The sequence below is a fragment of the Lepidochelys kempii genome, chromosome 4, assembly GCF_965140285.1.
Source record: "Lepidochelys kempii isolate rLepKem1 chromosome 4, rLepKem1.hap1, whole genome shotgun sequence".
Lineage (NCBI taxonomy): Eukaryota > Metazoa > Chordata > Testudines > Cheloniidae > Lepidochelys > Lepidochelys kempii.
The window spans coordinates 80136771-80150133 of record NC_136383.1 but is presented as its reverse complement, the minus strand read 5'-3'; the positions used below and the strand labels follow the sequence as shown (position 1 = coordinate 80150133).

At 38.0% G+C, this 13363-nt stretch overlaps 1 protein-coding gene across 33 annotated transcripts in view; it reads left to right on the top strand.

Moving 5' to 3' along the window:
- SORBS2 (sorbin and SH3 domain containing 2) overlaps positions 1 to 13363 on the top strand; it is a 458010-nt gene that overhangs the window by 428154 nt on the left and 16493 nt on the right. For 30 of the 33 annotated variants that reach the window (XM_073341803.1, XM_073341830.1, XM_073341809.1 and 27 more), the window contains 3 exons: positions 1440 to 1554; positions 1650 to 1778; positions 5795 to 5998. In XM_073341803.1, coding sequence (XP_073197904.1) covers positions 1440 to 1554; positions 1650 to 1778; positions 5795 to 5998 — 448 coding nt within the window. Of the gene's footprint in view, positions 1 to 1439; positions 1555 to 1649; positions 1779 to 5794; positions 5999 to 9110; positions 9284 to 13363 lie in introns of those variants that run through there. The other 3 variants (XM_073341816.1, XM_073341820.1, XM_073341819.1) reach the window with 3 other exon arrangements.

Sequence of the window (13363 nt, the reverse complement as noted above, 5' to 3'; positions counted from 1 at the left end):
ATTTGTTCAAATCTGGGAGTGGCTATGCATCCTCAGCACACATTTTTATCCTGTAGACTATAAAAGATCCAAAAGAGTACCTACATTCCATCATCCATGTTGTCCCATAAGATTCCCAGTGTTTATCTCAGTTTTTTTCATAAATGAAGGGCTAACATTATGTCACCTAAATTATGGTCTTTAAATTTAAGGGCATCTGGAATTGTGTGGGGAGTAGGTTAGGGGATGTGGAGCTTGGAAAAGCAGAGGGATAATGTAGGAGAAAAGACAATGGCCAAGATTTTCAAAAATCACTAGTGATATTGGATACCTGGATATTGAATTTTTGGGTGTCCAACTTGAGATACTTTAAAGGGACTTGATTCTCAGAAAGTGCTAAGCAGTTGCCAATTTGGGCACCAAAAACTGAGCCAACCAAAATCACTAGCCAGCTTTGAAAATCTCGTTCAAGATTTTCAACATAGACCCGTTTCAAAGGGGTATATTCTGTGAGAATCAGGACACAAAAAAAAATACAGTAGACCAAATTCTGCTCTTGTTAATAGTCACACAACTCCACTAAAGCTATTGAGTTAAGTTGGGGTAAATGAAAACAGAATTTGAACTTGTATTTAAAGAAGAGAAGACAAATTTGGTAGGGAAAGGAAAATAAGTTCATATTTCTTAGAGTATTACAAACAGTTGAGATCAAAAGATATTCAAAAGCTAGCCTGACAACAACCCTTTACATTTAAACAATGACATAGATCTTTCATCATGTCTTTTGATGCCTTTTTGACCTAAATTTAAAGGACTGTTATGTGCACCTGTATTAGTAATTCACACAAAGTTCGCTATTGGCTGAATCTTCATGCACAGTAAATTGAATGTTTGTTTTTACAGAACATAATCCTGTCCTTTACACAAGTGAACCATGCAGAGTGGGCTGAGTGGGCCAGGGCAGGAGGGTGCCTGAGCCAACTTGCTGGGGCAGGGTAGGGTAATTCACGGAGACGGGGGAGGAATATGTGCACCTTTCGGCTTTTATAAAAGGGAGCACTAAAAGGCTCTCCTATCCAGCTATGGATCAGCAGCTGAAGTAGCATCCGCACAGGAGGGACAGAAGACACCAAGCTTGCATGCAGATCCACATGTATTTGGGGCTATGATGTAGATCAGGCCTATCTCTTTAATGGACCAAAACCAGAATCCAAACCCAAATACCCCAAGTTTCAGATTCAGATCTGATTCTGAATCCAAACTTTGCTGCTTGTGCCAATTTGCAATTTACAATTATTTTATTATATATTATCCACTGGGATACGCAGTACTGCTACAATACTCCTTCCTCAGATATTTGTTGTTAAATTACATGTGTAAACAACACTGGAATTTCTGAAGTAATTAGACATTTTCAGATTTGTGATTGAGCTGCTCTGACTAAAATAAATCTGTTACAGGGAACTGTCCTTTAAGAAAGGAGATACTGTCTATATCCTCAGGAAAATAGATCAAAACTGGTATGAGGGAGAGCACTATGGAAGAGTTGGAATTTTCCCAATTTCTTATGTTGAGGTTGGTCTGTTGTTTTAATTTCTGGGATTAGTTTTTAAAATAGATGCACAGATTACATGGAAATAATGCAAAAAAAATTCATGTTCTCCTTTCAGAAACTTTCTCCCCCAGAAAAAGCACAGCCTGTCAGGCCACCTCCTCCAGCACAAGTTGGAGATATCGGAGAAGCTATTGCCAAATATAATTTCAGTGCAGACACAAATGTGGAACTATCATTGAGAAAGGTAACATCTAGAATTATCTTCAGTGAAAAACATCCACACTGAATAACTGTTTATAAATAAAACAGCTTAAAAACTTGAACATAAATGCTATTGTTTCACCTACTCTGAAATCACAGAAGGGCTACGCACAAAGCAAAATACTCGTAGTGGGATATTTGCAGAGAACTTAATTAACCTTTGCTTCATATTTCCAGGTGTCTGTCACTATATTTGTGAATGGTGTAAATGTGTTAGTCATGCAGAACAGGTAATTAGGTTGTACTTGCCTGATTTGCACATGCAAACATGTACAAATCAGGTAATTGGGTGCCTAATTGCCCAAGTTGCATGTAAATTACTCATCTACACATTTTTCAGTTGCCTCTTCCTTCAATCACAATTGTGGGGCCTGCAATTTTATAGGTGCACCCACTGTTATGGGTATATAACAGGAGATTTTAAAATTGTGATGGCTTGTCTATGGACATTTTTGGAAGCCACCCTGACATTTTGTGGATTACCCAAACCAGTAAGGGGTTCTGTCACAACCTGCCTTATAACTTTGGGTTCCTTAATACTGTGCTGCTATGACTCAGAACCCTGACATCAGCCTACAAATGGGTCTCAACCCTGGCTTCCACCTGCCTAGTTACTTCTTGCAGGATGACCTCAGCAACTTCCAATCCCAAGTCCCTGCAGATCTGTCTCCCTGAGTTCTTAACTACAAGGTACTCAGGCTTTTCCTCTCTGGTTTGGCGCCTCAGAAGGAGTAAAACCTGCCCCCAGTGATCAGTTCACTTTGACACACACACTTCACACAGTTTGCATACCAGAGACCTATTGGGGTAAAAATAAGCAAAAAGTTTATTTAATAGAAAAGTCACAGATTCAAAGATGAAATAGTAAGGGAGAGCAAACGAATACAAGTTACACAGAAAATAAACAGAAAGACACAATCTCAGGCTTTACACTTCTATGTTAGCTAAATTCCATTCTCTAATACAAGTTACCTATTGACTCTGTGAAGTTTCCCTGCATACCCCCTGCCACAGAGGGGATCCAGTGTTTCATAGACAGCTCCCCACTTAGATGCTGGACCTCCATTTCTGGATAGCTTTCACTTCAAACCCCTTCCTGTCTGACAGGATTTGCAGGATTGGTGGGTTTGTTTTTACTTCTTCTTTCTCTCAGACTATGGTAATTCATGGTTACAAAGTGCAGGGAAACTGCCTTCTTCCTTAGGGCTTGTCTACAGTACGAAGTTAAATTGACGTAAGGCACCTTACATCGATTTAACTGTGTAAACATACACACTACAATGTTCCTCCCACCGCTGTCACTCGCCCACTATGTCACCCTAATAAATCCACCTCCATGAGAGGCATAAGGCTTAGATCAACATAGTTCACACAATGCAGTGTCTGTATAGATACTGTGTTACTTGCATTGCCTGTTGGCTCTCAGAGTGACTGACAGCCAGAGCTGTGAAATTAACAAGAATGTCAGTTTCACTGCTGGTAGGGTTCCTGTTTTGAAACTGAGCAGGAGGTGGGGTAGAGAGGAGTGAGGGATGGGGGATGAGGGAAGAATGTTCCAGCTGTGAACCCCCAGTGCTGTTGAGAGCCGGAGCCTCGCCTGCCCAGTGCTGAGAGCCCAGGCTGTGGGCTCCCGGCAGAACTCCCAACTGGATCCCGGCTGCAGCCAGGGCGCTCTGCTCCTCACACTGCTCCTCTTAAATCAGTGCAAGTGCTCCTGGTGAGGACACGTGCCAGTGACAGAAGGAGGGTAGTGTAGACGTGGAAAAACCACAGTAATTACAGTAGTGGCAGTAAGTCGACCTGTAGTATAGTGTAGACATGGCCTGAGTTTTCCAAGGCTGTTTTTTTTTTTCACTTTCAGTGTCTTCCCATTAACTTAAATAGGCTACCATTGTCTTTCCCTGGGTTGTACAATGCTAGGTGCTTGGAGCTAGTTTCATGTGAACAATTAGCCTGAGAGGTACCCCTCCCTGCCTCATTGCTTCACCCCCACCCCCCGTTGTGAAGTGATGCATCCTAGCTACAGTTACAATGTTCTACATATACATAACCTGTATACATATCTCCTAATGACCATCAAGTTCAGAACATTACATGCTTTCATAAAAGATCTTACTTGACATAAAATTATACACAATAACATTGTATGCAAGCAGTTCAGTTGCTTATTCTTTGGGGTTCAGACACCTTGGTTTCCCTTTGGGTTGTCTGGAATCTGAATATCACAGCAATATATTAAATAAATACTATACCATAATTCCAAGTTTTAATCTCATATTATTGTCACACACTTGGGATATTATTTTAAGAGGTTTTATTATAATACAGACTTCTGCTGTTTGGAATCTATTATCATGGCTGTAAGATATTTGGTGCAAGTTTCTAATTAAAGAACTATTTCTTCTTTAGTAATTATTAGTGTAATACTAATTCTTGCTGGTTCAACAGCATATTGTAATTTAAAATACAGTAGGTATTCTTAAACATAAATCTACAAATCTAACCATATTTACTGAATAATTCCAAATTAGGCATAGCAAGATACTAAATATTAATGTATTTCACCAAGTGATACATCTTTATCATAAGATGTTTAATCCCCAGATGATCTGGTGATGAAAGGGCATTATTCATATACAGAACAAAGGTTACAAAAATATGGATATGAAAACACCTTCCACATAAAACCTACTACACTGACTAGTAAAACAAACGTAAAATTGAAAACTTTGGTTCCTAAATCTAGGTATCATAAGCCATGATTAGCAACCAAAATAAATGATAGTGATATTCATAACCCATAGTGAAGTGACTGGGAGCTGAAGAGTGCTCAGTATCTCTGAAAATCAGTTGTTTATCCAGATGCTTAACATTAGGTATGCAGGCTTGAAAACATTTGCCATTAGGACTATTTAAACAAAACAAGATTTTGTACTGGTAACACGTAGAAGAATTTGTATCCATAGGGCAATTCTGCCGCATTCACACTTTCCTGGTGAAAAAAGGCTGATGCCAGATGATCTGGTAGGAAGGAATACACTGATCTATTTTTCCTCTGATATGACTGAGCCCAGGACATGACCTTATTGATGGTGATTTAGGGACTGATCCAGCACCCATTTACTTCAGTCTTGCTGGATCAGGCCCATGCTATGTTTAGTATGCCCTAAAATCAGGAAGAGGGAAGTGAAGGATTAATTTTGTCAATGTGAATATTAAACGTGAGCATTATAATGTGAACTTCTGTTTATAAACATTGTAAACATTCATGTTTATCGCTCCTGGATTTTCTATTCACGGAGTTGGTATCTTGATAGCCTGGTTTTGATGAAAGAGTAGCTGGCTTTTCTTTGTTAACTAGAGATGCTTTTATGGTATTCACAAATCAACAACAGAAACAAAATCACATAAAACTAAGAGGGCTTCGAGATGGGAGGGTGGGGATTGAAAAAAAGTTGTCCTGCAGGAGACATGATAAAATCTATGTTATATAAAACAAACAGGAGTCCATAAAATCTTAATAAGAAGAGATGTACGTTAGTATGGCCTTTTTCTTAATCTTTACTGGATTTTCAAGAAAAATACAAAACCAAACAATGTGAGGAGCAAAACATTTAAATTAATACAACAGTCACTATTACTGACTGCAGAAAGGGGCCAGGTCAGTGGTCTAATGGAAGAATAGTGTACTGCCATATAGGCATCTAAGTTCTGAGCTTTAATTCAGAACTCAGACACCCACTGAGCAGAACACCTCAATTGTTGTTTAGTATCTGGTATAGGAATGGCATTCATAGACCAACACAGGCCCTCTCTTGCTGGAACGATAGCATTATATGAAGTTAATGGGAAAGTGGGGGAGATTCTGAAGGCTCTGACCAGGGCCATAAAGGACCCCCATGGAAAAATACTGTGATATGTTGAGATAAAAATACAAACTATTCAGAAAACAAAGTTATCACTTGTCCACTGATAATTAATTTTGATAATGCATTACAGGGAGACAGAGTAATTCTTCTTAAGCGAGTTGATCAAAACTGGTATGAAGGTAAAATACCAGGAACCAACAGACAAGGCATCTTCCCTGTTTCCTATGTAGAAGTCATCAAAAAGAATGCATCAAAAGGTGCTGGTGACTACCCTGATCCTCCATTACCCCAAAGCTATTCTAGTGATAGAATACACCATTTAAGTTCCACTAAGGTAAGGACGATTTGTTTTTCCATCATGCCTAGAGTATGTTAATACAATTTGTAAATCTTTAGTAAAATAACCAATAAACAGTTCAATATACATTTTTTAAAAATTCATGCATCCCACCCATAGAAAATATATTTACTACTTGGTCTTTTTCTGAAGATAGAGTTGCATTGCCAAATTTTCATTGTACAACTTTATTTTTTACATTTTTTAGGATACACTATGGCATTTAACACTCTTGCTGGTTTACACTAAGTCTATAAAATTCAAAGTGTAAAATCTAGGACATAAAAGGCTTAATTTCCAAAGATTTTTTAAATATCCTTCATGCATCCCAAACTCCGCAAGTCTAGTAATTAACCATTACATTATCTAGAGAATGGCCAGGCAGAGTTTGGGCAGCAAATCAACCAGAACAAAACTTGTTTGGCAACTTGGAACAGATTTGAGCATCGTGGGTTATGTTCAGCAGACTGTTATGTTGCAATATGAACATCTTTTTTTATGACAAAGACCAGAAGATCTTGCAGTCCCCTAAAAGAGAACCCATGAGAATAGCATGAGAGGGCAGTTTGCATGAGGCCACAACACAGCTGGCCAAAAATAGCCCTGTGCTCTCCCTGTCCATCCTTGGGTGCAAGGAGAAGGAGTCAGCCAATGTCTTCTTTGTGTGACTGGCCTCCTTTTGTCACCCACCCTGCAGAAATGGATTTTTGTCATAGAGCAGACTCCTTGGGTGATTTTGTAACATGATAGCACTTGTGTTAAGCTATAATGATGCAAATGTCATCACGTTGCAATACAGTTCAGGTTCAGATCTTTATAGCTATAACTTGAAACCAAGCTTCTTTACAACTTCTTATACCTAGTCATGAACACTCGCAAACCTTTCAGAAGTGTTTGAACCCCCCCTCCATCCCAGTCTATGCAACCATCACAAGTTATGTTGTCTGATGGGAGAAAAGTTGATTTCCATTGAAAGTTCTGTTCTTGATGAGGAGCAGGCTTTGATCAATTACTCAGTTGCTGAAATATTACTACCTTCTCACAAAGATTTGTACACAATCTCTTTAATGGCAATAGAAGCATGAAGATTTTTGTATGTGGCTTCAATTACTGTTGTTGAGAGTTATCGGTCTACAACTTTTGAACATGAAGGAGAGAAAAAACCCTTCAAATGTTCACTTTTCTTACTTGTTTATCTCTTTAGAGTATGTTCTGTTTTGTGTGTGTAGTTTGTAAGCTCTCTTTGTTCAGTTATTGGTGTATTTTTGTTTCATGATGTCAGTAATATATTACCTTGCTTCTTTTCATCTATATTTTGACAGTTATTCATATATTAGTGCTAAGTTACAATGTTAGAATAGGAGAAGCTTCCCAATTGTTACCAAAATGTGTCCCTGATGGACAAGCCTGACCTGTGAATTTTGTGCCTATGGATAAACACTAATAGCATCAAATGTGAGATTTGCTTGATCAGGAGATGGTTCTTGATGCCAGCTGCTATTTTTTCACACGCAATAAAAGTTTTGGGTTGGAGGTAGAAACAATTTAAGTTTTATAGTAGTTAGCCAACTTCAGATCCGCCTAGTTCCAATTCTTTATCACATAACTCATTGCTAAGGTTCTCATCATTCCATTGAGAGCTGGGCTGTGGTTTCAAAGCATTTAAGTTCAGATGAGACTCACATTTAAGTTAAAATCACCCAATAATTCTTTGATATTTAAATATTTTACATCTTCCCTCACTTCGAAGTTGAAAAGACCAACTCTAGGGGAAGAGATTGGAATCAGAAGGAGTTTGGATGATGTCTTGAAGGGTCTCCATCTCTTGGAGCTTAAACAAGAAAACAGAATGTCTGTCCCTGATCTGTATTTTTTCATATTAGTTGCTGGTTAGTTCAAATTATCTTTGTTGTGATAGAAAACTACACATAGCAGTGGGCAGATCCTCAGCTGATGTAGATGTCATAGCTCCATAAACGCCAGGAAACTATGGCAATTTCCACCAGCTGAAGATCTTCCCCTAAGACTGCTCTGATAAAGCATCCTTCCTTGACCAGGAGGGAATAGGGCACCGAGAGATGTGTTAATAACACCATGCAGTGGAATTTTATAATGTCACATACAATGTTACCACACATTTTATCAGGACAGTATTGACGAGCAAATTGTGAGTTTTCAAATGATACCTTATAAGACATACTTTGTACAACGATTATTACAATAGTATGTAGGATGTGGACATGGGTATATTCTGTCAGTTACCTCTCTATAAAACTGTAACGAAGTGGAGAATCAGGCCCAGAGAGTCTAGAACAGATCTCTGCACACATGCATGTCAGTGAGTATCTGTTTTCTAAGAAAAAACTCAAGGTCTTTTATGTGACAGAGGGAATTTCTGCAGCAGTTGCTGCACTGACATAAATGGAAATACTGTACTAAAATCTCTCAAACCAACTTCTCATCCATTAATTCTTTTATATATTCAGAAGAGGCTACGTGTGTGGAAAAAGTGTCTTAAGTCTTCTTTTCTTACAATAGCTGGAGAGGCTTTAGTAAACTTAAGCATTCCCAACTGAGTACTAGGGTTTAGCATGATCAGAACTTCAGGGTTCTATTTATTCTTCCTCCTCCTATTCATGTATATAACATGTAACCCATTGTATTACTTTCTGCCTCTAGAGGCTCCTTCTGTTGGGAGGCGGGGGAGAGAGATAATTCAATAGTGTTTGCGTTATGTGGGATCTGTTCATTGTCAAAAATAAAGAAACTCAAAACTATTAAATTTTGCAAGAGAACTGGATATCAGGAAATCCTATACCAAAGAATTGTCTAACTTCTCAAAAATAAAGCCATCTACCTTGAGAAAACTTCAGTAGGAGGTAAGTAATTTGCCCTCTTCTCCGCAGTCTGTCTCTCAGGTTCAAACTCTGTATAAGTAATAAAGCCTTATTTTCTTTTCTACAGTAATAATTAAAATCTAAAGTAGCCAGATAACTAAAGAGATGTGCAGTCTAGAATTGTTTTAGGTTATTCTAACAAGGAAATTAAAATACTTTTTTCATGCCAGTTTAATTTTGAGGATTACTAGTAACAAAAAATACATTTTCAGTATTTACTGAAGCAATGGATATCTACAGATGCAGTGTATGTATGACTCACCAGTCTATCATTCGTACAAAAGGACTTTTCTTTTACCAGAAGGATACTTCAATCAATATTATGTAATGCTACTCAAAATATATTGCTACGTACTGTGCTGTCACCATCTTAAAAAGGATTGTTTACTGTCTACTTTCTATTAGATTTAAGTGTATGTACCTTAACTAAAACTGTAATTTTATTTGTTCACAATTACATCAATTTTAAATAAAAAATGCATTATGTAACTATTGATGCCTTAATAAAAGTATGCAGTGTATTTAAGATGTTTCTTTAAGATCACCACCAGAAGGTGCAGCAAACATTAACATTAGGAAAATTAGAAATTATTTGGTTTGTTCTATTTGTATTAGTGTTTAATTGCACCCACAGTGAGCAAGGTGCTTTTAACAGTATGACTGTTCTGAAAATAATGGTTTGGGGAAATCACAGCAGTCTTGAGTGTACTATATAACAACTTGTGATAGGCTCACTAGCATAGAGCAGTAAATAACATAATCCTAGCAGATCAAATTTAGGCTCCCCTTCATGACTCCGTGATTCAGATCTGTCTTGATGTTTGACATTTAAGCCCTAGGCCAGAACCTGATATAGTTTCACTTTTCAAATTCAGCTATTCTGATTCATGTAGTAATGATTTCAGACATTTGTGCTCACTGAAATAATATCCTATAATCCAGAAGATGGCACATAACTTTTTTTGCTTACGCTACTCATATCTTAATCCAAGGTCATTTTGTTTGTTTATTTATTTTTAATTCCTATGCTTTTCCTTATTTCTAAAGTTGGCTTCCAAAGCATCATCCCCACCTCCCAGATATCATTCCTCTCCTTGGTCAGATTCTAATAAAGGGAATCTCAAGGCTGTCGCCAATGAATGGTTGTCACTGACTGTTGGTTTTCCACCGTCAAGCACGCCTGCCCCAACTCCTGCACCTTTTCCTGACAGCTTTCGTTGTGATCTAGAGGAACTCAACTCTTTGGGATTAACCGCATCCCAGTCTATTCCAGTGCCCACTGCTAATATTACTTGCCAAGTTAAGGGTGGTCATTTTGTTCCATTTACATCACCAAAGACCTCTCTCAGGTATTCTGAATCTCTTCAGCCCTTCTCTGCATGTACTTTTGTATCACTTCCTCCAACAATCCAATTTCAGGCCACAGCACTTAAGCCCATAACAAACGGTATCAAAATGAATGAAGGAAAATATAAAGATCTGAAAGAGATGATTGGATCGCCAGCTGTCAAAGAAACCAGAAGCTTATCAGCTCCTACAAAAGCATGTGAAACCATGAGCACGGCTTTTGCTGTCTCTGAGCCTTCTAAATGTGGCTCCCTAGCCAGAATGCTAGTGGCAAGTGGTGAACAGGAAGAGGAAACCTGTGAGGTGCGCCTGCCAGTAATCCACGGGGGCCAGCCAAAATGTCAAGATTCAAATTTCTACAGACGTGCACCTGATGTAACAGGACAAATGCCAGGACTGTATATAGAGGAGACGCTGAGACATGACAGAATAAAATCTCCAATAGCAATTCAAAGCGAGCATATGATACCTTATGAAATATACAGTTCATCAAGTATCTATAAAGAGGTATTTTAATTTCTTACGATTTAGCTTCTACATTCATACAGTTACTCCCAGTATAATTAGTATAGACTTTTCTAATATATTTTTGTGTATCTATACATATACATACAGTATTATAATTAGGGTTATATTATATTAAATAAATTATATATGATATTCTTAATGACAGAGAAAACAGTACTCCCATCTCAAATCTCCCTCTTGCTGAAACTGAGAGAAATATCATTCTAGGTTACATGGTGCCCTTGTTTTCCAGTCTTCTCTGCTGCCATCACAATAGTAATGACCTGAAAGGCAGAATGCACAGCTTTCTTCACAGGCCCATTAGTGCTACCTTTTGAATTATCTGACAGAATGGGAGCTCCCAAAAGCAAAGCTATCCGCGCACTCCTGAAAGAATGAGGAGGAATCACCTGCGGAAACTTTTAGCTATTCACCTCTCAGATGTGTCATTTGGCCATCTAGCTAATTATAGTGTGTTCATGTCACAAGAATATGACTAATAACTAGGGGCCAGATTAAGTTTGGCCATGAAACACATGCTTTCTAAGTCATGATCCCTCCCACAGTTCCCCCTGGACCAGCACAACTCTGTAGTGCCCCTAATGCATGCCAATGTCTAAATGCCACAAGATGGCCCTGAATTAATTAACACATGATATTTATATAAAATTAATTCTAATGTTTCTAGGCAAAATTTTAGTAACTTTTTTTTTCTCTATAAAATTTGTTTAAACGGTCAGACAGTTAAAGCAGTTAATCTGGTTCAAACCAATCTATAACTCAGATATATGGGTAACAGGTGATCCCTGATAGATCCCTGTAAGATAGATAGATCCCCGATAGATCCCTGTAAGACTTTGCAGCCCTCATAACTTGTTCTCATGGCTTAAAAACTACAACGTAACCCTGAAAACAAACTATGCGGTGGTTATTTCAAGGGACACTGCCAGTATAAAAATTATAGCTCTTAACTAACACATTCATTTACTTAAGATATTAAAACATTTACATTATTAAAATTGAAAGTTGTTGTTTTTTTACAAAATTCATTTTGTCAGTGTATCCTCTTTTCTCAGTTCCTTGCATTTCTCTTGACTTGCAAAATGAAAATCAGGTTTCAGAGTAGCAGCCGTGTTAGTCTGTATTCGCAAAAAGAAAAGGAGTACTTGTGGCACCTTAGAGACTAACCAATTTATTTGAGCAAAAGCTTTCGTGAGCTACAGCTCACTTCATCAGATGCATTCAGTGGAAAATACAGTGGGGAGATTTATGTACACAGAGAACATGAAACAATGGGTGTTACCATACACACTGTAAGGAGAGGGATCGGGAAAGGTGAGCTATTACCAGCAGGAAAGCAGGGGTGGGGGGGAACCTTTTGTAGTGATAATCAAGGTGGGCCATTTCCAGCAGTTTACAAGAACAGTAGGAGGGGAAATAAACAAGGGAAAATAGTTTTACTTTGTGTGATGACACATCCACTCCCAGTCTTTAGTCAAGTCTAAGTTAATTGTATCCAATTTGCAAATTAATTCCAATTCAGCAGTCTCTTGTTGGAGTCTGTTTTTGAAGTTTTTTTGTTGAAGGATTGCCACATTTAGGTCTGTAATCGAGTGAGCAAAGAGATTGAAGTGTTCTCCGACTGGTTTTTGAATGTTATAATTCTTGACGTCTGATTTGTGTCCATTTATTCTTTTACATAGAGACTGTCCGGTTTGGCCAATGTACATGGCAGAGGGGCATTGCTGGCACATGATGGCATATATCACAAAATGAAATCAGTTGAATCAGTCTGAGCTCTGTTTTATAGTCAGTGTCTTGTTCAGGGTCTTATTTCTGCAATGTTTGAGAGTGTTCATTCTGTCAGATAATTCGAAGGGTAGCACTAGTGGGCCAATGAAGAAAGTCACGTATTCTGCCTTTCAGGTCAGAATTATTGTGATGGCAGCTATCTAGCAGAGAAAGCAAAACTGGAGAAAATAAGGGTACCATATAACAGAGAATGATATTTCTCTCTGTTTCAACAAGAGGGAGATTTGAGGGAATGTTTAACTAAGAACAACTGCTTTAATTGTAATTTCTGAAAAACTTAAAGTATTAGGTTTTGCAAAAGTTTCTTTTGATAACATTTAAAATTTGGACTTAATTTAACCCAACAGTGCCTCTTATAAATAGTATATTTAAAGGCAGTTTTCATTTTGAAGTTTTAACAGAACTTCCTGTAGGGCCCAATCCTTCAAGATACTGAGCTCTTGGGAGAGAAGCACCCTCGACTTTCATTGCGGAGCACTTCAAAATGAAGCCTAAGACATATTAGAGGGCCTCCAAGTATACAGTTATGATATTACAAGAGATACACCTACTCCCATCCCATATTTGTGTTTTTCAAATGAATGAGCCTAAAGACAGGGTAGTAGTAGGAAGTAAGTAGAATATGATAAGACTATGAGTGATTTCACCTCAGAACATTAGATTTACTGACTTATGATGAATGTAACATCAGCCTGAGTACAGCAGTTAGGGGTCTCTCTGTCTCTGCTTGTTAGTGGTGTATTACTCTTCTTTCTGCACTTTATGTCCTTCACTGATGGTTGTACAGCATGATTACTTG